We start from the raw sequence: 24,899 nt of genomic DNA, 5'->3' as shown, positions 1-24,899 counted from the left end.
ACCTAAGGCGATACGCAAACAACGATATTGTATTCGCTCCAGTTTGATCAAATGTGTGTTTGCTGCGGAGCGGAAGCAGAAACACCCGTATTCAATAACAGACAATATCGTTGTTTGGTAAAGCCTTATAAGGTCTCCTGGATGGGCTCCCCACCATTGTCCGGTTATTGTACGAAGAAAATTCACTCTTTGTTGACATTTTTTCATCAGATACCTCACGTGACAACCCCAGGTGCCTTTAGAGTCGAACCAGACACCAAGATATTTGTGTACCAAAACCTGAGAAATCGTTTTACCCATTAATTGTGTTTGAAGCTGAGCAGGTTCATGCTTCCTAGAAAAAACTACTATCTCAGTCTTCTCCGGAGAGAATTCGATACCTAGCTGTAAAGCCCAAGCAGACAAATTGTCCAAGGTATCTTGCAATGGTCCTTGCAAATCGGCAGCTTTGGCTCCTGTAACAGAGATTACACTGTCGTCTGCAAGTTGTCTTATCGTGCATGAATTTGCCAGACATTCGTCGATGTCATTTACATAAAAGTTGTAAAGAAGGGGGCTTAAACATGAGCCCTGGGGAAGACCCATGTAGCTAATGCGAAAAGTTGCCAAATCGCCATGCGTAAAATGCATGTGCTTTTCGGACAACAAATTGTGCAAAAAATTGTTCAAAATTGGAGAAAATCCTTGTCGGTGAAGTTTACCCGAAAGAATGTCAATAGAAACGGAATCAAAAGCCCCCTTAATGTCCAAGAACGCAGACGCCATTTGTTCTTTACGAGCATACGCCAGCTGAATATCTGTTGAAAGCAACGCAAGACAATCATTCGTCCCTTTGGCACGGCGGAAGCCAAATTGAGTTTCTGATAGTAGACCATTTGATTCGACCCAGTGGTCTAAACGACGGAGTATCATTTTTTCCATCAATTTCCGGATACAGGATAGCATTGCAATCGGCCTATAAGAGTTGTGATTAGAAGCTGGTTTCCCTGGTTTTTGGATGGCGATCACCTTCACTTGCCTCCAATCCTGCGGTACAATGTTTTGCTCCAGGAACTTATTGAACAAGTTCAACAAGCGCCTCTTGGCATTGCCGGGTAGATTCTTCAACAAGTTGAATTTGATTCTATCTAATCCAGGCGCGTTATTGTTACAGGACAGGAGGGCAACTGAAAGTTCTGCCATCGTAAAAGGTGATTCTATCGCGTCGTGGCCCGGAGACGCATCGCGAACAATATTTTGCTCAGGAACAGAGTCCGGACATACTTTCCTGGCAAAATCAAATATCCACCTACTTGAAGACTCCTCGCTTTCGTTGACCGTTACGCGATTCCGCATTCTTCGGGCTGTGTTCCAAAGAGTGCTCATCGATGTCTCCCTCGACGTCTCGTTCACGAACCGACGCCAATATCCACGTTTCTTTGCTTTAGCCAAGCTTTTAAGCTTGGTTTCAAGCTCCGAATACCGTAAATAGTCGCCAGGTATACCTCCCGTCTGGTAGGCCTTAAACGCGTCGGATCTTTGCGTGTAGACATCGGAGCACTCTTGGTCCCACCACGGAGTGGGAGGCCGTTCTTTGATCGTTACGCCGGGATATTTCTTCGTTTGGGCTTGCAACGCGGCGTCGAGAATCAAGCCCGCGAGGAGGTTGTATTCTTCAAGTGGTGAATGATGTTGAATCGACTCGACCGCTTTTGAAATCATTTCCTCGTATAACTTCCAATCGACATTTCGTGTGAGGTCATACGGAATGTCAATTGGTCGCATGCGAGTTGACCCGTTAGTAATTGAAATAAGAATAGGCAGATGGTCGCTACCGTAAGGATCGAGGATTACCTTCCATGTGCAATCCAACCGTAGCGACGTCGAACATAAGGATAGATCCAAAGCGCTTGGGCGCGCTGGAGGTTTCGGGATACGTGTCATTTCACCGTTGTTTAAAATAGTCATGTCGAAGTCATCGCAAAGGTTATAGATTAAAGAGGAGCGGTTATCATTGTATGGGGAACCCCAAGCCACGCCATGAGAGTTGAAGTCTCCCAAAATCAAACGTTGCGAGGGAAGAAGTTCTATTAAATCAAAGAGCAGCCGTTGCCCAACCTGTGCTCTGGGGGGAATATATATTGAGGCAATACAAAGCTCTTTACCTTGTATTGTCATTTGACATGCGACAACTTCGATGCCTGGAATCGAGGGGAGGTTAATACGATAGAAAGAATAGCACTTTTTAATCCCTAAAAGTACTCCTCCATATGGGGTGTCTCGATCAAGGCGAATAATATTAAAATCATGGAAGTTGAGATCAATATTTGAAGTAAGCCAAGTTTCACAAAGGGAAAATGCATCGCATTTGTTTTTATTTATCAAAACTTTAAACGAATCAATTTTTGGTAAAATACTTCTACAATTCCACTGTAAGACAGAGATAGAATCCTTCATATACGCAGTTGAATTAGGCATCGAAGGATACAATCGCTGCAAGGAGAGGCCATTGGGCAGTCAACTGCTTCAAAAATGATCTAACTGTTGGGAGGAATGCTGTAAGAAAAATTTTAATTGGATCGGGTACATTGAAAGTTTCAAAAATCCAGTCCACAATGTCAGAAAATTTCACTAATCCAGAGTTTGTTTCATCAACTGGGAGTGTAAAAGGAGCAACTGGGGTTTTAGATGTTCCTGGCAGTGCTGGGAACTCCTTCTGGGACTTTAAATTTGCCAGCCCAGGAGGAGTTTGCTTCGGTTTTTCCGCAGCACTGTTTGGTTTGTTTGTAACCTTCATTTCACTTTGAGAAATCTTAGGACCTTTTCTGGGAAGTTTAGGAGAGGAAACACTTTTCCTCTTTCTAGACTCCCCAGGATTGGCGTAAGATGCTCCCGCTGGTGAATCGTCAGAATCGGTTTCCTCAGAGGGCAACAGATCGAAGGGGTTCGAAGTAACGGGAGAAGTGGTAACGGTCTTCTTCAGCATGTCAGCGTAGGAACGCTTTGAACGCTCTTTGAGAGACCGTTTTATTTTATCCCTGCGCTGCATGTACACCGCACATGTCGAGAGCTCATGCAGACTTTCTCCGCAGTGAATACACTTTTCAGCGTTAACACTGCAAGAATCTTCCGCATGAGACTCCCCACACTTGCCACAACGTGCCTTATTGCAGCAGTAGGCGGCTGTATGGCCTAACTGCTTGCAATTCAGGCAGTTCATGACGCGGGGCACGTAGAGCCTCACAGGGAGACGAACCCGGTGGATCGAGACGTGGCTTGGTAGTGCAGACCCGGCGAACGTAACTCGAAACGAGTCTGACGGAGTGTATACTGTTTTGCCACCGATGATCGATGCTGACCGCAATTGCTTGCAGTCGAGCACCTTTACTTCGGGACACGTTTTGTTCTTAAAGCACCCTTTGGCACTTTGCAGTATACACTCGACGGACAGACTCGAATCGGTTATGACACCGTCGATCTCCACGTCTCGTGCGGGTATGTAAACGCGATACTCGCGTGTGAAGAGCTCAGAGCAAGCTATATCGTTGGCCTCTTTCAGGTTACCGACCACGACACGGAGCTTGTTAGGCCGGACCTTGGAAATTTCGGTCACGCCCTTGTACTTCTTCGTCAGGTCTTTAGAAATCTGCAAGAGGTTCAACTTTTTCGATTTCGGTCCTGCCTTTGGCCGAAAATAAACAGTATAGCTGCCCTGGGCTCCGTCTGGGTAAAGCCTGGGGCGAGGGGGGACTGAAGAATGAACAGGGGAGGGGGTAACAGAAGGGTCAGGGTCAGAGGGGTTCGGGGATGGTGGCGCGGGAGGCGAGGGATCTACATCCATCGCGCTATGTTTAGCGCACTAGCGCTGACAAGAACACGTACCTTTTTATTTCTCCCTTCCAGTAAGGTTGGTTGTCCGATCGTTCGAAGTAGCAGCCGTTACAGCCAGCAGCACCAATACAGCAGCACCAAACAGCCACCAGCAGCGAGCCAGGTGTGAGATCACTCCACACAGCGATACGACTCGCTGACACTGATGGCTTCTTCTTTTTCCTCGTTTGTGTCTCGTCCACTGCTGTAGCACAATCCAGCCAGCAGCCAAATCGGCTTACGCACCAGCTGGCAGTCACGATGCGAAACAGTTGCACAAAGGAACGACCTTGAACCCGGATTTATTTCACTCGACCAGGCAAACAATGCCAACACTTGTTCACACGTCTTTTGTTTTATACTCTATCGGACCGATCACCAAACACGTCCAGTACTGATGCGTGTTCGGCACAGAATGTCAATTTTTTTTTTTTTTTATATTTATATATCGATAAATTCAAATTGCGCGTAAGCCTCTTCTGTGCGTACGGTTATAATTATCCGATCTATGAAGCCACAACTCAATGCTGATTGTAGAACGATTTAGTGCAGAGGCAACCGTTCGGATCACCGACCAGTGTTTTGGCAGCAATCTGGATGTACTTCCGCAAATAGTAATACTGACTGAAACACCGCTGCCACGTCAAAAACAAACGCGATACTTCGTCAGCGTTACATTTCTCCTTTTCGGCATTGTCTATGCACTGCTGCATGCTTGGGTCTAGCAAACTCGGATCACCCAGTTGAGTGTACCAGTTGGCCAGGTTCCAGCCGGACTGTGGGCTATAGTAACCTCCTCGGACCAAGAGCAAATACATCAGGTCTGGGAAATGTTCTTCATTTTCGATATCACCTTTGCAGTATTGGACTAACACCTCATAGGGAAGCTTGGCGATCTTGAGGCCAGTTAGGGCTAGCTGTTCTCCTTCCAACAATTCGTAAGGCACATATTTGCTATTCGTAGTAAGTTCTCCGTAATAACGGTAGTAACACTTGAAGGATTCGTAGGCGCGAGAATTGCGGCAATCGTAGAACATGTTGTCGAGACATTCACGAGTTCGTCTTTCGTAGCAGGTGTCATCCGGCGATGGAACAAAATATTTACTAATCACATAATCACGGACACCAGTGTCATCATCCCAGGCTGCAAGGTTAATCAGCGTACAACGAATAAGTTTCTTTACTTCCTCCTCCGCTGGATAGGCTTGTTCGATATACCGTCGAACGGTGCAATTGGGTACATGGTAGTATTCCGCACATTCGTAGAATGCAGTTTGGAAGCTCTTGTAGGTTGTGTAATGGGGAAGATCCGCTAGTACTAAAGTCGAGTACGCGGCGAAAACCAAAGCAGTAGCGATTCCCTTCATTGCGAACTGCGGTTGAACAACGGACTGGGTCAAACTGCAACTGCACTGTTGAGGATGTGCGATTAACCAATTTAAACCATTGCAGAACGTTGCATTCCGGATATGAAATTGTTTCATGCCGTTGAATTCTGGTAGTCAAAACATGTTGTTAAGCGGAAAACTACAATCGTGGGCCTGGAAGCACGATTTCGCATGAGTAAGCCGATTATAACGCATTGACCGGAACTATTTCCCCTAAGTTTCAGTTATGCGAAGCGAAATAACTTTCTAAAACCTCCTCAAACTGTATTGTTTTGTTTAGTTATTGTGGTACTCAAAAAAAGATTGTTAAATTAAAGCAACAAGGAACGTTGTATTTTTTCCTTCAGGAAGAGAACGACTACGATATTCTTTTAAAATTATCTTCCATAAATTTTAACTTGAAGTTGCGGTAAAATCTAGAATGTATTGTCATGAAGTGTCCGAGTTCCATGAAACATTCACATTGACATCATGGATATCACCAATTTTTTGTGCTCTCAAAAACATTGGCATCGTCCAATAATATAGGTATTGTTTATGACTGACCCTTCTCGGAATCCTCTTTTCTCGTCTCTGATTGAAAAAATTTCATTTCACTACTCTATGAAGGTTTCGCTTGCTTTGCTACCCTTTTTTAAGTGAGTTCGCCCCGGTCCACTTACAATCTTAAATTTGTTTTCTCGTGTCGAAATGTCATCAAACTCTTCTCATCGTGGCTGGGATGAACGAGTACAACAATATCATCGCTCGGGTTAAGGTCATGGGAGCGCTTCATGGAGTTATCATTTCGATAAACTACCCACAGTTTTAAATGATAGTTAGAGCAGTAAGTTAGGTGGAATTCTCATCTCCAATACTGTTGAATTGCTGCCATTTGATTTTAAAGTTAATTAAAAATATTTTCAAATACCCATAACGAACATATGCACCATCAACGAAAAAAATGGGAGCACCCACAGTTTATTTAAATAATGGCCTGTGCGATAAGGCCAGGCGTTCGTGCAGTTTTGTTGCAACTTGCGGAAAAACTTCGTGGAACTCATAAATCAACAGAAAAAAAATAAAAATATGCACGCTGTTGGCAATAAATATTGCGCTGGGTATCAGAATCGGTGAAGGATGATTTGATTTTACTTTCTAAACTTCCTTCCTTCGTCCGGAACCAGATTTTCTTTTGAAAGTATTTCCATTCTCGAAGAGTTTGACAATAATGTATATATAAACATTTATATATCCAAGATCTTTAAAATAGTGGAAAACTGCACCTTTAGATTTTTCTTTATTTCGTCACAAAAATTGAAAATCAATTTACGACGGTCTTCTTCCGACAACGCCTTTTTCTCAACGTCACTTGACAGAATCGACTGATCGTGTTACCAGTTATATAAAAGTGGAGCTTGCTTTTGCGGAAAAGGATTTTTCGATTTGTGTAGCATTTCGAAATCGTTGACCAATTTAAAAGTTGTTCGGTTTTTTTCCTCACTCGTTAGTTCTAAGTTGTGGATCTCAGCAAAGTTGTTCAAAAGAATAAGGACTTCAGGTTGTTTTATAGTTAGGTGTTCAATTTGTCCGCTACGTGGTGCTAGTGTGCGTGTACTTTTGAGTATTTCTAACTAAATTCAAGAGAGTTGTGGTCTCTAGGAAACCTTTTCAGAAGGTCATGAGCTTTTAGTTTATGAATTGTTTGGTTGGAAATAAGATAAGTTTGGTTGGCGCTAGTGTGTGTTTGATTTGAGCGTTATGAACTAAAGTTATCTCGAGAATCGAACCTGGTAAAAAGTTACAGCATTCAGAAACTAGGCGGTTAAAATTTCTCACACAAAATTATGCAATTTACATTTTCAATTTCAAAAATCTGTCCACGTGAAATGTGGATGGCCCCTCAGTTGACATTCCTTCACTTGTGTCACTAACCGAAGACTACAACTTTCTAGGGAGTCGCGAGAGATGAGTTGACGTTAAAACTACAAAGAATTGCATGCATATTGATCTCGTGAACGAGTTTACTGGAGAACGTAACATTCAAGGAAGTCGGAATCGTGAGATAAGTTTAGGTTAATACGACGAATTCCGCACTCACACTCGTACGCCTGAACATCCAGATGCTGTCAGCGGAAGGAGTTACTGCAGAGTACATTCGGACGGATTGATGTACCTGAAGTTAAAGTGGAAGCACATCTACGATGAAATTAGAGAAACAGCGCGACATAGGCATGGTGATAGGCATGACAGTAGGAGCCAAGCGTAGTGTATGATTCGATGGAGAGTGTCTAGAGGTTACGTACACGTTTCTTATGTCTGGACTTATCACTGCGAGCAGAGACATTTGATCTATTGTGATATTGCCCAGGTGTTTTCTGTACCCCGCACTTCATATTGTTGGCAGTATCACTATTAAAGTGAATGATACGCTTTTCATTTATATCCGTGCTTGTGTGTGAGAGATTACCCTTTCGTTTCAAGCTTACTGCTCTACTATACCGAGCCTCTTTCTATCCTACCAATATCGCCAAATTACAATTCCCTGAACTGAGGCTACACCTAAGGTTCCTCTCTGGCCAGGTTAATTCTAAGAGGGACTTATTATGTCAAGAAGACAGAGTCTTATCGAAACCTCGTTTCCCGTGCCAATATCGCCAATTACAATTCCCTGTAGAGGATATTTATTCCTGAGATCAGTTTTATTATAAGAAGGACTTTTTTTGGCAGAACTGCTCTATCTATTAGAAAAGATATAGACTCGACTGTAGTAACTGTCGACGAGGCATAACCCTTATCAATGTCCCATATTCTCCATATTCTGTTCCAATGTCCCATATTCTCCATATTCGATCTTGACCCGTCAAAAGATTGGAAAATTTGTATATTTTTATTATACGGGACCTAAACAACCATTGGTCCCCATATGGTTCCCGTAAATCCGGATCTTTGGGACCATGTCCAAGATCGGAAATCTGCTCCGAAATGGCCATTTCGGATTATTTATCAGATGGACGCAAAATGAATGAAAACCAACTCCTGGAGTGATTTCATGAATTTTGATACCATTATAGGTCGGTTTTATTGACAATTGTAATAATTTGTCTCACTGGAACATGCTCCCAAAGATCCGGATTTACAGGAACCAGATGTGGTCACAGGTTCATGTCGGTCTCGGTTTCTCGAAGTAGATAGATTTTCCAATCTTTTGACATGCAAAGATCGAAAATCGGTCAAGAAATGAAAAAGCAAGGCTCATTTCATTTTGTGGGTACCCGGGTACCCTGCCGAGTACTTATAGGTTGAACAAATTCGAAGCCTTTCCCTCCGACCCCCGCTGCTGCTATAAACAGTCTGATGATAGGAAATGGTTTATTTCCACTAGTTATGAGCATTCCATAAGTTTTAGCTGGCTGAGTTGAGGTTATCCTTGTTTTTAAAAGCAATAAAGTCTGAAAAGGTACCCGGGTACCCTGCCGAGTACATAACGGTTAAATAGTACGATAGTTACCATAACATATACACAATTTTCCGCATTCTGGTGAACGCATATGTAATTTTTCAATCGATTGCTGAGAGAATGAAGAAAGAGCGTTGGAAACTGAGTTTTAAGCATTTGAAAGTGAAAAATTTCGTGAGGCTCTCCATGTTTCGGGTTTTCAATTTGCACTCCCATGTTTCCATGAGACGTAATTCTACGTCAAAAAACCACGATTTTACTTCACTGATCGTGAGTACTCAAAATATGTTCTCTGTGGCTTTGTTCTTTCAAACTTTATTCGTTGGCATAATGAAAAATTTGTTAGACTCAAAGTCAAAATTGGCCAAGAAGATAAAAACTGCTTAATCATAACGTGTTTACCAAGTGGCAAGAAAATACAAGCTGCCGCTGAAACCTCATTTGAAAGAACCCCCAATATGAATGCTAATTACTGCGGAAATTACTTGTACAGGAGGAAATGAAAGCTAAATATGCATCCCTTCTGGTTTTTTGGTTTAATTAGTGTCGACGGCTCTCGAATTTGGGCGATAGTGTGGAATGAATATTTTGTGTGGAACGAGAATATTTTTTTTTGTGTACGCTGATTTTGCCCCTTCTATTCCAATTGAATTGTTGATGAAACACTGTTGGATGAACCTTCAATTGGAAACGTGTAGCTTGTGCCTTTATGCATTTATCAAAATTTTATAGCTTTGAATGTATGAACTTTGTCAAATCTGAAATTCAGTTTTACATCGAAAAATAATTGCGCTTTCATGATTACACTCATATATCACATGTGATAAGCTCAAACGGCAGATTTCTGTTTCGTTGTCTTTAGGGATGAATTTCGCTGGAAAACAGAAGCCGTGTTTACGTTGAAGTAAAATTGAGACACGTCAAAGTGATCATGGTATATCTATTATGCCGCATAATAAACGGCTGGTCGAAGAATTTAATTATATCATCTTGGAAAATTCCGTTGATACAATGCCCAATTCAATGCCGTGGTTGGGTGAGATTTGGAGCGTGATTTTCACGGAATCGTCCTTTCAAATGAAACGAGAATAGAACTTATGATACGGTTCTGGATCCGTGAATACCGTAGAACATATCATTCGAAACAATGTTTCTATACAATGGAAGCCACCGTGGGAATTAAATCTCTTGTTCCACGTAGGGTTGCCACTTTTTCGGGCCTGGGAGCTAATCGCCGGGTATCCAGGTGAACGCAAACTTTTTCCAGGCCGGCGAAATTATTTTCAACCCGCTCTGCATAAGTTCGAAACGAAAAAGAACAATAGAAATTAGTCTCGTAGATTTGTTTTCCAACCCTAAAAAAATTGACAAAATATTTCAAAAGTTTTCAGCTGTATTATTAAGAACTTCGGTAGAGCAGATTTTGAGATTTGGAAGTTATTGATCGATTTTCTGGTCATATATTTCCATAATTGCTCAAATATTTCACAGCCAATTCGTGGATTAACTATGTTCTGTGATGCAAGGTTAATGAGTGATGGTAGTTTAAAGTAGTAAGTAACAAAATTTCATTTGGGTCTCTTTAAGTTGATCGTCAATTATTAACATTTTTCTAAATTTTTATATTTATATATCGATAAATTCAAATTGCGCGTAAGCCTCTTCTGTGCGTACGGTTATAATTATCCGATCTATGAAGCCACAACTCAATGCTGATTGTAGAACGATTTAGTGCAGAGGCAACCGTTCGGATCACCGACCAGTGTTTTGGCAGCAATCTGGATGTACTTCCGCAAATAGTAATACTGACTGAAACACCGCTGCCACGTCAAAAACAAACGCGATACTTCGTCAGCGTTACATTTCTCCTTTTCGGCATTGTCGATGCACTGCTGCATGCTTGGGTCTAGCAAACTCGGATCACCCAGTTGAGTGTACCAGTTGGCCAGGTTCCAGCCGGACTGTGGGCTATAGTAGCCTCCTCGGACCAAGAGCAAATACATCAGGTCTGGGAAATGTTCTTCATTTTCGATATCACCTTTGCAGTATTGGACTAACACCTCATAGGGAAGCTTGGCGATCTTGAGGCCAGTTAGGGCTAGCTGTTCTCCTTCCAACAATTCGTAAGGCACATATTTACTATACGTAGTAAGTTCTCCGTAATAACGGTAGTAACACTTGAAGGATTCGTAGGCGCGAGAATTGCGGCAATCGTAGAACATGTTGTCGAGACATTCACGAGTTCGTCTTTCGTAGCAGGTGTCATCCGGCGATGGAACAAAATATTTACTAATCACATAATCACGGACACCAGTGTCATCATCCCAGGCTGCAAGGTTAATCAGCGTACAACGAATAAGTTTCTTTACTTCCTCCTCCGCTGGATAGGCTTGTTCGATATACCGTCGAACGGTGCAATTAGGTACATGGTAGTATTCCGCACATTCGTAGAATGCAGTTTGGAAGCTCTTGTAGGTTGTGTAATGGGGAAGATCCGCTAGTACTAAAGTCGAGTACGCGGCGAAAACCAAAGCAGTAGCGATTGCCTTCATTGCGAACTGCGGTTGAACAACGGACTGGGTCAAACTGCAACTGCACTGTTGAGGATGTGCGATTAACCAATTTAAACCATTTCAGAACGTTGCATTCTGGATATGAAATTGTTTCATGCCGTTGAATTCTGGTAGTCAAAACATGTTGTTAAGCGGAAAACTACAATCGTGGGCCTGGAAGCACGATTTCGCATGAGTAAGCCGATTATAACGCATTGACCGGAACTATTTCACCTAAGTTTCAGTTATGCGAAGCGAAATAACTTTCTAAAACCTCCTCAAACTGTATTGTTTTGTTTAGTTATTGTGGTACTCAAAAAAAGATTGTTAAATTAAAGCAACAAGGAACGTTGTATTTTTTCCTTCAGGAAGAGAACGACTACGATATTCTTTTAAAATTATCTTCCATAAATTTTAACTTGAAGTTGCGGTAAAATCTAGAATGTATTGTCATGAAGTGTCCGAGTTCCATGAAACATTCACATTGACATCATGGATATCACCAATTTTTTGTGCTCTCAAAAACATTGGCATCGTCCAATAATATAGGTATTGTTTATGACTGACCCTTCTCGAAATCCTCTTTTCTCGTCTCTGATTGAAAAGATTCCATTTCACTACTCTATGAAGGTGTCGCTTGCTTTGCTACCCTGTTTGAAGTGAGTTCGCCCCGGTCCACTTACAATCTTAAATTTGTTTTCTCGTGTCGAAATGTCATCAAACACTTCTCATCGTGGCTGGGATGAACGAGTACAACAATATCATCGCTCGGGTTAAGGTCATGGGAACGCTTCATGGAATTATCATTTCGATAAACTACCCACAGTTTTAGATGATAGTTAGAGCAGTAAGTTAGGTGGAATTCTCATCTCCAATACTGTTGAATTGCTGCCATTTGATTTTAAAGTTAATTAAAAATATTTTCAAATACCCATAACGAACATATGCACTATCAACGAAAAAAATGGGAGCACCCACAGTTTATTTAAATAATGGCCTGTGCGATAAGGCCAGGCGTTCGTGCAGTTTTGTTGCAACTTGCGAAAAAACTTCGTGGAACTCATAAATCAACAGAAAGAAAATAAAAATAAGCACGCTGTTGGTAATAAATATTGCGCTGGGTATCAGAATCGGTGAAGGCTGATTTGATTTTACTTTCTAAACTTCCTAACGTTTGAAGTAATTAACGTTACTAGTACAATATTATTTCAAAGTTTTGTTTTGTTAGGCCTAATTGTTGACCTAATCTACATACACGGTCTTGTCCTTTCATCCAATCTTTTTGCTGTCATAAAATGAATTCTGTAATATTGAACATACTTTTTTATGGTTGTTGCTGGAGAATCATACCTTTCAAAAAGGCATGTTTGCTTGAATAACTTAAACTTTTAAACCTAATTTTGAAATATCCAAAAAATAGTTGCCTTTAAAAAAATAATTACCAATAACTTTTCATTTGAAATCATCATTTAAATCCTATTACATCATTAGAATTTTGGCTGGAGATAAATCAAATGGTCTTGAGCATGATTCGTGAAAAAAATCTTGCATTTCCATCCTGTAATTTTACCCAAAAGTTTAAAAATAATTGAAAACCTCAACAAAAATTCTAATGCAAAACAATCAACTCAGTTCTTGAACTGAAAAGCAGAAGAGGTTGTTCATGAGACACGACGTGGAGTTACGACAACCCGTCTTATAGTCCGGATATGCTTGTCGCCGATGGCAAGCTCTGCTGAGAGGCAGAAGCTGAGAGAGCGGCAACTGTAATCATGGAAACGGTTTGTTTGTGCTCCGGTGCAAGCGCGGCAGCGTGCTTGACTTGCTGAATGCTGCTTCGGTGTCTAATATCGAATTCGTTTTTACGGCAGGACTATCCCGTCCCGGACTACACTTTGCAGCTGAAAAAAAAAACACTTTCCGAGCAGTTGCAATGGTGTGCGTAATACCAGAGGTAACTGTCACGTTTGTTTTGGTCATTACCGCCATTGTCTTTTATCGCATTTGTGCTACTGTACGAAAAATTTACCAATTTACTGAAAAATTACAAAATAACAAAATAAAATAAATAAAATTCAACTTGATGTTTGACACGCGAAGAACGATAATCGAAGCAAACCGATTTTGACACATTTTTTTTTATTTTGACACATACGTGTGAATGTGTTGGAGTCTTAAAAACTGCACTCTGTTTCTTGCGCGGGCTGTCCGGGACAGAAAAAGGGTAGTCCGGAAAATTAAAAAAAAACAGTGATAAGACAAAGTGTAGTCCGCGGGGTAGCTACACCGCAAAAACGAAAACGACATAAGATAAGTGCATTCACAGACATGTTTATTTAAACTGCTGGTGGCTTTCACCGACATGAATCAAATACCTATTTTTTAGTATCCGCGTGTGTATTTTATCCCACTATTTCTTGGGCTCATTATGTGCTGAGGCTAGACGGCGTAAAGCGCAGCGTTTTTATATATTTTCTCATTGTTGATATTCATATTTCTTACCCAAGAAAAGACGCGTACCGCACAACTTGTTTGTCTGTTTCGCGATATTTTTGAATTCTCGCGTAATTTTCCAAAAGGACCTAAGTAACAATGAGCGATTCTCTCCTTTCTCACTTTGTTTCGTTAATTACGTCGTCATTATGAATATTTTCCAAGCTTTCTTCCCCTTAATCGAGAGATTGTTATGCTGTCTTGCTTACTATGCATTGAGTGTTATGAAATATGGAAAATATAACATAGTTATTGATCGAAAAGAAAGTAAACAAAGAGAGTCTCTCAATGATAGATGGGTCCTTTTGAAACATTGAGCGAGAATTTTTAAAATGTTTTGAAATTTTGAAATTAAAATTTGTCCGATTACTTTGTTTCGTTATTCATTGTTTTTTCTTCGCTGTTTATGACTTCTCTGGCTTTTGAATGATTATTTTTAACTCCAAGCTAATTTTTTTTATATATTCCTAGACGCAACACAATTAATTTAGGATGTTTTGGTTTAGGTGTGTGTCTCCTTTTTTTTCTAAATTTATCTTTTTATCTTTTATAAGTTTTTTTTGGGTTAACGGTTGAAACCTGCGTTTGAAAATAATTTACTTTTTACAACTCGCATTCGAATATAAGTCACATGTCAAATGTTATGCAGATAGCAACTGGATACCGTATAGTAGCCGCTTCAAATAATGTTTTCGCGATATATATTAAATGTTCACAGTATTGTTTTTTTTTTGTTATTAAATATATCAACATTATTGATTCTAAAATAACAAAAAAAAGAAAGATAGGTTTTGTTTCAAGTACAGTGATTAATCGTTTAAGTTCGGTTTGCTGTGACTGATGATCTGGAGATTCGTACCGCGTAGCTTACTCCTACAGGACGAAAAATCGGTGCCTGCGAATCATCTCGTTGATTCGCGCTTAGCTTTTGTATCTGACGATTTATTATTTGGTTTGAAAAATTATTCTTTGCGCGCGGAATTTAAAAATATCGTATAGTGTCGTATTGCCTACCACGGCGAATCCTGATCTTTCCTACCCCATCATACTAACACAAATACCCTCCCTGTGATGTCCGTAGAGATTTTTTTTTTTTTTTATTCTCGCTTATTTTCCGTCGGTCTTGTTCCGTCACTGTTGTGGCCAATCACCGACGCCCAGGGAGGCGACTCCACACCCAGGACCCTAACTCACGACCCGTTTATTAACGGACCGGCGCCAACGGCTTTACTTCCTCATGCGATGGAAGGCGTGATCCCAGAGATTTTTCGCTTCAGAAAATCTCCCGGTGTCGGCTAGGATTGAATCTAGACCAGTTTGGTTGGTTGTGAGTGGATCACGCCACCTCACAACCATCTACACCTATGTCGGCGGTGGGATTCGAACCCAGGCGTCGAGCGTGGTTGGCGGAGACGTTACCAACCACACTAGGCCCCCGCTCTGTGTCCGTAGAGATGCAGAGGTGAACTCGGTCTCATAACAACGTTTGTCGAACTAACAATCCTTTTCCTATTTTTCCCCAACGACTGTAAGGACGTGGCCGGCGCCGTTATTGATCGTTTTAAGTGAGAGTTACTGAATTGTTGTAGGGGTACTGGGGGTAAGCCCGGCCCCCTAAGGGAAATGATTCTTTAGTAGCACTTGATGGCGAGTATTGTTATATTTCTTTCACAGAATCATTGCCCAGATTGTTTTATACAAGATATGAAGGTTTTCAGTACTTTCAAATTGTTATTTTACAAGGAATAGTGAAGTTTTGAAACTAGGATAAAAACGACGTTTAGCAATCAGTGCGGGTGAAACCGGCACCCCTTGGGGGTAACACCGGCACCTAAGTTTGTTCATGAATTATCTCGAATTAACTGAACCAAGTTGAATTCGAAAACCGCCGAATGAGAGATCTTGCATTTCTGTATGTTACTGTTGAATTTGGTTGTTGTCGGTTAGCTGGTTCTGGGCAGATTGCCGAAACAAGTTCCGGTGAACATTATGTATAAACAATAAAAGAATTTGATACTCGGCAAGCTTATCATGTGGCATTTTAAATCATATTATTAACTAGTTTCATTGAAGCCAGCATCAAACTGACCACACCGGAGCATATTTGAAATACCGCCGGGAAAGCCGTCAGTTTTGTGACTTGATTCAGTACATTTGGCACCTCTAATAACCCTTGGAATCATTCATAAATCACAGATGAGCTATAGTGCATGGTTCTAAGTCGATTAATTAATTTATTTAGCAGCGAGACATCGGTAATAGATGAGAAATATGTGTCAGTAACATCAAACTAGCCTCAGACCATGTCGGGCTTACCCCACTCACTGCGTGACGGTGTTACCCCGACAGCACACATTTTTTTTTTAAAAGAGTATTTCTACAAATTTATCGCTTCAATTTACCTCATATCGAATTCCTGTGATTGCTAACAATACAGGCAATGAATTGTAGAGCAACGAAAAATTATTTTAGTCTTTTCAAATGAATAAAAGCTTAAGTTCCACTCACAAAAAATTACATCCGTTTACGCATTAGCTGCAGTAGCGTATGTTTTGTCTATTATTTTGACTTTTGACGTTTCACGGTTGCTTCGATGTGTCTTAAAATGTCTAAAATATTAAATACCAACACTTCACATATTCCAAAACACAGTTAATTAGCGTTTTCTAGTAAAATCCTAGGGGTGACGGTCTTACCCTCAATGCCGGCCTTACCCCCAGTACCCCTACATTGAAGATGGTATAACATCCCAAAAACTATCTATGTGGTTTTCTGTGAAACTTCACTAGCTCAGGTCAATCACGGAGGTGCAATTACGATATGAACAGTCGTCAATGCTCAATGCTCAAAGAAAAGCAGAAGAGGTTGTTCATGAGACACGACGTGGAGTTACGACAACCCGTCTTATGTCAATGTATTTTCTGCATAACGCTACGAAATAGACGACTCGGTTTGGGTTAATTAGTCTTATGGTCTGAAACGGCTAAATTCAGTTATAATCCTTTTTCAATTCTCTCATTTTTTAAACGATTTGGCTTGAAGTCATTCGAAACGAACAAATGAAGGGATGTGTGCTAAGCCTTTCTTTCTTCTTTCTTTCCAATAATTCTTTGAATGATGCACGCTTAGATCTCGATAGACTATCTTGTATCAACATGTTTATGTCTGTAACTTTTAGAATAAAAATAAAAATAATTCTCTAGATATAATATGATAGCTCTGACTCTCATTGCGGAAATACTTATATTATGTGATTTTTAGGCATTTTTGGCTGTTTCCCAGAAACCGGTCTCTGAATATTATCCCAGTTTATAAATTACTCACAATTGATGGTAGTTTCCTTAATTTTCAGCTCTTACTGGTCGAAATCTGCTTCGAAAACGAAGCTATACATTTTGCAATCGCACAGTGGTTAGCATAATAATATCATAATTTTTCACATTTTGGTGATTGTTTAACTACAGTCGAATCCCTTTATAGCGACATCGCGAGGGACTGTCGTTATAGCGAAATGTCGCAATAATACGAAGAATGTTTGCATATGTAGAACAGAAGGTACCGTTGAGAATGTCGTTATAGATTCAGCAATGTCGTTATAGAGAGATTCGACTGTACTATTGTTGTAATAGAGAATGACAAGTATTAGTTTTGGTATGCCGTTATAGAGGAAGGTCGTGATAGCGAAATGTCGCAATAAAATGAAGAATTTTAGTCTAAAACAGACTGTTGAGAATGTCGCTATAGCGAGATTTGTCACTATAAAAAGTGTCGTTATAGAGGGATTCGACTGTAATTTTCCAATCGGCTGCTGCAAGAATGAAGGAAGTGCCTGAAAACCAACTGAGGTATTTCAATATACACCCCTATCCCAGAATGCTGTCGTAAGACTTAATTCTACGTCACAACTTGGTGTTAATCTTTATTTTCTTACTTACTTACTTACTTACTTACTTACTTACTTACTTACTTAGATGACCGCACGTCCTAAGACATGGCCTGCATAACGTGGTTCCGCCAATTCACTCGGTCCATGGCTGCCTGCCTCCAGTTCCGCGGGCACCCGGTACTTTGCAGATCGTGCTCCACCTGGTCCACCCATCTCGCTCGTTGCGCCCCTCGCCTTCTCGTTCCCGCCGGATTTGAAGCGAACACCAATTTTGCAGGGTAGCTATCCGGCATTCTAGCTACATGCCCTGCCCAGCGTATCCTTCCAGCTTTAGCCACTTTCTGAATACTGGGTTCACCGTAGACGCGCGTGGTTCATCCTACGCCTCCACACTCCGTTCTCCTGCACACCGCCAAAGATGGTTCTTAGCACCCGACGTTCAAAAACTCCGAGTGCTCGCAAGTCCTCCTCGAGCATTGTCCACGTCTCATGCCCGTAGAGAACGACCGGTCTTATCAGCGTTTTGTACAGGATACACTTGGTGCGAAGACTCAGATTATGCGACCGTAGTTTTGTATGGAGCCCATAGTAGGCATGACTTCCACTGATAATACGTCTCCTTATCTCCCGGCTGGTATCGTTATTCTCAGTTACCAGAGAGCCGAGGTACACAAACTCGTCGACCACCTCGAACTCATCCCCGTCGATTGTTACCGTATTGCCTAGGCGTGCCCTGTCGTGCTCGGACCCACCTGCAAGCATATACTTAGTTTTTGACGTATTAATCTTCAGTCCGATCCTATCTGCTTCACTTTTCAGTCGGGTATACTGGTCTGCCACCGTCTCAAATTTTCTGCCGACAATATCCACGTCATCCGCAAAGCAAATAAATTGACCCGATCTGTTGAAAATCGTGCCCCGCATGTCAAACCCCGCTCGTCTCATAACACCCTCTAGCGCAACGTTAAACAATAAGCAGGAGAGACCATCACCTTGTCGGAGCCCCCTGTGAGACTCGAATGGGTCCGACGTTCCACCCGAAATTCTCACACAACACTTCACATCCTCCATCGTAGCCTTAATCAGTCTTGTCAGCTTCCCCAGGAAGCCGTTTTCGTCTAGAATTTTCCATAGCTCTTGTCGGTTTATTGAATCGTATGCGGCTTTAAAATCGACGAAAAGATGGTGTGTAGGGACTCTAAACTCACGGCACTTTTGGAGGATCTGCCGCAGTGTAAAGATTTGGTCAGTTGTAGACCGTCCTTCCATGAAGCCGGCCTGATAGCTTCCTACAAACCTGCTGGCTAATGGTGACAGGCGTTGGAAGATGACCTGGGAAAACACTTTGTAGGCGGCATTCAGGACTGTGATCGCTCGATAGTTTTCGCAGTCTAGTTTGTCGCCCTTTTTGTATAAGGGGCAGATAACCCCTTCTTTCCACTCCTCCGGTAGCTGTTCTGTTTCCCAGATCTCGACGATCAGCCGATGCAGTGAGCTAGCCAGTTTGTCGGGGCCCATCTTAATAAGCTCAGCTCCGATGCCGTCTTTTCCGGCCGGTTTTTTGTTCTTGAGCTGCCGGATCGCATCCTTAACTTCGCTTATTGTGGGGGGTGGCACATCTTCGTCGTTCGTTGCACCGACCACGTCTTCTCCGCTCCTGTTGTGGTCTCCTGCTTGCACGCCATTCAGGTGTTCATCGTAGTGCTGCTTCCACCTTTCGATCACCTCACGATCATCCGTCAAAATGCCTCCATTCTTATCCCTACACATTTCGGCTCGTGGGACAAAGCCTCTGCGGGATCCGTTGAGTTTTTGGTAGAACTTTCGTGTTTCGTGTGTGCGGTGCAGCTGCTCGAGTTCTTCACATTCCTCCTCTTCCTGGCGACGCTTTTTTTCCTTGAAGAGTTGGACTTGCTGCCTCCGTTTCAGTCTATATCGCTCCACATTCTGATGGGTGGCCCCACGCAGCATTGTTGCCCGCGCTGCGTTCTTCTCGTCCAAAATCTGCCGACATTCTTCGTCAAACCACTCGTTACGTCGATTCGGTTGCACGTGTCCCAGGACTTCCTCCGCAGCACTGCTGATAGCTGTTTTCACGGCATTCCAGCGATCCCCTAGAGGGGCTTCTTCAAGCTCTCCCTCTTCTGGCAGTGCAGCTTCGAGCGATGACGCGTACTGTGTTGCGATGTCGTGTTGCTTCAGTCGCGCGAGATTATATCGTGGCGGGCGACGGTACCGTATGTTATTCACAACGGATAGTTTTTGGCGTATCTTAACCATCACTAGGTAGTGATCCGAATCGATGTTAGCGCCTCGATGTGATCTGACATCGATAATGTCCGAGAAGTGCCGACCATCTATCAAAACGTGGTCGATTTGTGTTTCTGTTCTATTCGGTGATCTCCAGGTGAGTCTATGGTGGAGGCTATGCTGAAAGAAGGTGCTACGTATGGCCATGTTCTTGGAGGTGGCGAAGTCGATTAGTCTGAGGCCATTTTCATCTTTATTTTCATATTGGTATTTTCTTGAAAGTATTTTTTTACAAAGCGCTAATACCGTTGAATGTTTCATTTTTATTTTAAATGACCCCACTCAAAAACTTATAAAAAGTTTAATTTCTCCTGTTTCACTGATTTCAATGCAGTGCACTCGCTGTTTTTTTTTTCAACATTCATTTGCATACTCATTTCTTCTCAAAGAATCACTGGCGCGTAGAAGAGCGAAAACAACTGCTCCCAAACTGATGAGCAAATCGACGTACTTGTTCGAAGTGAGCAGCGAATCGTGTGCATCTGAGAAGCTTGCAAAAAACTGTGGTGGAATATCCCCCTGTGAAATCAAAAACTGTGGAGAACTTCCACATATGAAAGGACATTTAGCATAATACTTATACAGCTCACTACTACAGTACTTTTATAGTGTGTCTCTTAAGCTGTTATCAAACGAGGGGAGCATCTAGGTAGGAAGTAGATTGCGTTATTCTGCCGAGTTTGCTTTGCATCTCGAAACTGAAAAAAAAACCAGGCGCCCGTATCGCAAGTTCGCTCTTCAAATGCTATTTGAATTTATATTTGCGGGGTAGCTACACCGCAAAATGTTTGCTCAGTCATACCTCGACATAAGGCAATTTTTTTTTTTCGTTACTAAATATCGAGCGAAAATTTTTAAGAAAAAAGGGCCCCACGAAAATATCTGCCCCGGGCCCCTTCACCTAGCCGTATATATAAACTTGTCTTATGCCCTTTTAAGACATTTTCGTAGACAAACATAACCAGTCATAAAACATTGAAAAAAATGTCAATTCTACACCTTTTACGATACTTATTGGTTTCAAAACTTACTAAAAACATTTATACACCCACAAAATAATTGTTGTGCTTTAATTTTGAGATATTCAAAAAAGTTATGTTATATCGAGGTTGCCTTGCGAGGTATGACTGTATTTGGAATGGCAATTCCCATATTATGTTATGCGAAAAAAAAATATTCAGAATAAATTTTGCCAGATATTTCGAGTCAACCTACTATATTTTAAATTGAAAATCATGAATGCCCCACTCACACACACTCTGCATCACAATTCTTCGACAAAAAACTTCAAGTTGTCTCTGTAGTATTATCTCAACAGTGCGCACCGCGGTGTACTGTCGTGTATTATCACTAGAGTGATTCACCACTCTTGTTTTGCACAGCTGTGGTGTGAGCGTCAAGAGTGTTAATTCTTCTTATAAGCGACAGAAGCACAGCACAAAGTAAAAGAAAAAAGTGTGGTGCAAAAAATTGCTGCACGCGGCGCTCCGTATATTATGCTGAAGAAGAAGTGCGCGATGAATTTTTACTCCGCATTCTCTACATATTGAGGCAAACAACAAACCTGGCATAAATATAATTTTTTATTGGAGAGAAGATTTTTTTGCTTCTCGATGTTATCATTTTTTTTGGATATTTACCGCGGGCGGACAAATTTTAGGTCCTTGAGTAATTTTCTAAGTCATTTTGGCATAGGTTTTAATAAAAGCATTATAGCTCAAAAATCTCTGGTTGTGCAGGATAATACAAATATTTTGAAGAATGTTGAATATTTTTTGAACCTTTCAAATTTCAAAACTTGCAATGAAAAAATTATCTTTTTTTTCACCCTGAACAAAATGGTCGATTTTGTTCTTTGTGTTTTTAGATCATTATAACAATGTAACTTTTTGTATTTTTCAATCTTCTAAATTGTTGTTTGTTATAATAAGACACACAATTTCACCGAAGAAAGTTCATTTTTATCTTTTATACTTTTGTAATTATTTGAGATTTTTATTGAAATAATGCCCTTATTTACTAACAGATATCTACACAGAAAGACAAATACCTATGTCTGCAATAAAGAATGTTCGACTCATACCTTAATATAAAAATTGTTCGGTTTGCAGATATTTACAGCTTTTGAAGATATCTGTTAGTAGAATAGTACATTTTATAATAAAAATAATAATTTTGAAGAAATCAAAAGATAAGAATGAAGCTTCGTTGTATTTTTCTTATTACAGCAAACAACATTGTAGAACAACAAAAAGTTCACTATAAAAGGATATTTTGAAAAAAAAAAATATTTTAATGGATATTATAGAAGCTCATAATGTCTTCGATAGAATAAAGTGGATTTTTTTAAGTGCAAATATACTCTAATATTTCCCTTTTTTGAATTTTGTGTTTTCGCTGAAACAGAAACTTACCAGAAATTTTAGTGAATAATGTTTCATGGTTTTTTAATAAAAATATTTTAGAATTTCTCTAAGCACGCAGGCTGAAATGTGTCAATGGTCTGAAAAATTTACCAAGACAAATATCACGCGACATAGGAATGAATTGCGAAAACGGCCATCCGTGCGTAAACTTCGCAGCCTTCCGTGATATGGTAGTTTGAAGTAGCTTCTTCCCCCGCAAGGACATCCACAAAACCACTTGAAGACTACCCAACCAACAGATAGAGAATCAAATCGACTACGTTCTAATCGACTTTAGATTCTTCTCCGACGTCATCAACGTTGTGGATTGGGGGTCTTTCAACCTAGTAACGATTCGGCCCACTTGATTTCTGATACCGTTTCGAATACTAACTAGACTCATAACACTTCGAACTGCACATTAGCAATATGACCAACAAGCTCATTGCCTTGACTTGGCTGGATTCACACACCCTTTCTTGTCAGGTGTTTGGCAAAAACTCGGAGGTTTCTTGTTGCGATAGGAGCGCCGACAATAGTCGCAAATCTACTGGTTGGGGCGTTCTTGTGGTTGTCAATTCTAAGTTTAAAGTTAAAGTTTTAGAGGATTCCGCTTGTTAGAGCCTTGGACAGGTCTAAACAGGAATTAAATGGGCCGATCGTAAGTTGTTTTTCTGCGCACTGTACATACCTACCTCCGGATTGAGTCCAATCGGTCATTTCAGCGCTGGAAATCCATCCTAACGCTGCATAACTTTTGGATTGTTATAGCTCAGCCATACTCACTCAAATTAACTATATCATTAACCAGAGCAACCTTATTTTAGACCTCTGCTTTGTGAGCGCCCAAGAGACGACCTCATTTTTTGTGCGCGACAACCGCTCCTTTAGTGACAGTAGTCCTCTACCACCCATCTGATCTCGACGTTGCATCCGCTACCGTATCCCACGATTTTTTCAATGTCGACCACCAGAGTATCACCAAGTTTTTTCCGAGGTTCACTTGAATTCTATTTTAGTAGGCTGACCAGACGTACCGTTTCAAACGGGACAGTACCGTTTTTTTGACCATTTTTAACCATCCCGTCTTTTTGCCATTTTGTACCGTTTTTTGGATACTCTTTCAAAACCGTTGGGTTCCAATATTTTGCGAAATGGAAAATATAACCTTTAATTGCCAGGAATTTGTTAAAGTTATTGCATACCCTTTGTGCCTTCCTGGTAGTACCACGCCTATTCTCTATCGCAAACGGTATGTGGACTGATGAAAAGGTACGATTGCAAGTTGAGACCATGGAAGCCATGATAATTGTCAGGCAGAACATCGATCTTCTTGTGACAAATTTCACGACCATTTTTCCAAAAATTACACTTTACTGTGCATCAGCTAAATATTTCTTTGTACCGAATGAGGCAGGCTCAGCAAAACAATCAATGCTTTGGTTAATCAAAATTTTCACAAATCTATCGTACTAAGTGTCCCGATTTAGAACCCATTTGTCCCGTTTTCCTCCCGCGGAAATCTGGTCAACCTATATTTTAGACTCTGTCAACGCCGGTCGAACTCTTTTCAAAGTATTGGCTTATGCCATCGACAGATACGTCCCATAGAAGAGCCACTATTTTGCGTCCCAACAGCCGTGGTGAACGAGAGAACTACAGTTGAAATCACAGAAGAGAGCTGCCTTGGAAAACATTTCTATGCATCGTACACTGTCCCTAAAACGTCACTATGCAAGTATTAATCGCACATACAAAAGTATAGCGAAACGATGCTTTCTCCGATATCAACATGATTTACTGGGAAAGCTCAAGACCCATCCCAAGCAGCTCTGGAAGTTCGTCTTTTGGAAGCGACACGAAGGCGGGATACCCTTCTCTATGACATTCTACGATAAGGCGGCATCCACCCCACAGGACATCTGTAGCTTTTCCCAGAGAAATCTATCTGTGTGTTCACCCATGGACACTGAGCGATCATTACGTTGAATTTGCCACCAGTTTTTCAAAAATACATATTTGAAACCTGGCATTTCCGCTTCTGCATGTTCTCCAGCTATCAATCGTTTTCGGTATTTTACGTCTTGCTAGAAATTATGTGGACATGGTATCGCCCGTTGCAAGGTACCATTGTTGTCATCGGAACCGTATTGATGTTAATTCTTTCAAATGCTGGATTATTTCACTTTCGCAATCAAAAAACCGACTATACATCAAAAATACGCTTTGCTAGGAACGGAATTCGAACATGTAAACCAAGTTAAAAACTTGGGAGTAATTTTGAAGTCCCAGCTCAAGTTCTCTAGAATTCTGGGTTTCAACTTCAGGACTTTTACGAATATATTAGGCGGAATTTACGAGTATTTACTGCCTCACATCGTTGTATTGCGCATTATCTCTCTCTATATGAGAGTACTGCTCGGTTGCCTGTATTCCTAATTAGAGCAATGGTGCTGAGACCACAGACCTTTTGCAAGGCCGCATAGACTGCGTCGCTTTCTAGGAGCAAGCGAATAATAAACAATCCGATGCTACGACTGTCTGCTCAACGAACCAACTACAGCATTTTTGGCGCGC

The 24,899-nt window shown here is 41.1% G+C and overlaps 3 protein-coding genes across 4 annotated transcripts in view; all 3 read right to left on the bottom strand.

The window, feature by feature from the left end:
- LOC129726583 (synaptotagmin-1) overlaps nt 1-24,899 on the bottom strand; it is a 119,498-nt gene that overhangs the window by 57,596 nt on the left and 37,003 nt on the right. The window lies entirely within an intron of this gene.
- Nucleotides 4,371-5,216, bottom strand: LOC129728404 (general odorant-binding protein 45-like). The gene has a single exon (XM_055686843.1). The coding sequence runs from the start codon at nt 5,214-5,216 to the stop codon at nt 4,371-4,373; it is 846 nt and encodes a 281-aa protein (XP_055542818.1).
- LOC129728403 (uncharacterized) lies at nt 10,383-11,228 on the bottom strand. The gene has a single exon (XM_055686842.1). The coding sequence runs from the start codon at nt 11,226-11,228 to the stop codon at nt 10,383-10,385; it is 846 nt and encodes a 281-aa protein (XP_055542817.1).

Source organism: Wyeomyia smithii, chromosome 3, assembly GCF_029784165.1.
Source record: "Wyeomyia smithii strain HCP4-BCI-WySm-NY-G18 chromosome 3, ASM2978416v1, whole genome shotgun sequence".
Classification (NCBI taxonomy): domain Eukaryota; kingdom Metazoa; phylum Arthropoda; class Insecta; order Diptera; family Culicidae; genus Wyeomyia; species Wyeomyia smithii.
Note: the sequence above shows the minus strand (reverse complement) of the source record. Positions and strands in the feature narration are given on the sequence as shown.

Coding starts and splice junctions, on each gene's coding strand:
- LOC129728403 (XM_055686842.1), bottom strand. CDS start 11,228: ATGAAGGCAATCGCTACTGCTTTGGTTTTCGCCGCGTACTCGACTTTA.
- LOC129728404 (XM_055686843.1), bottom strand. CDS start 5,216: ATGAAGGGAATCGCTACTGCTTTGGTTTTCGCCGCGTACTCGACTTTA.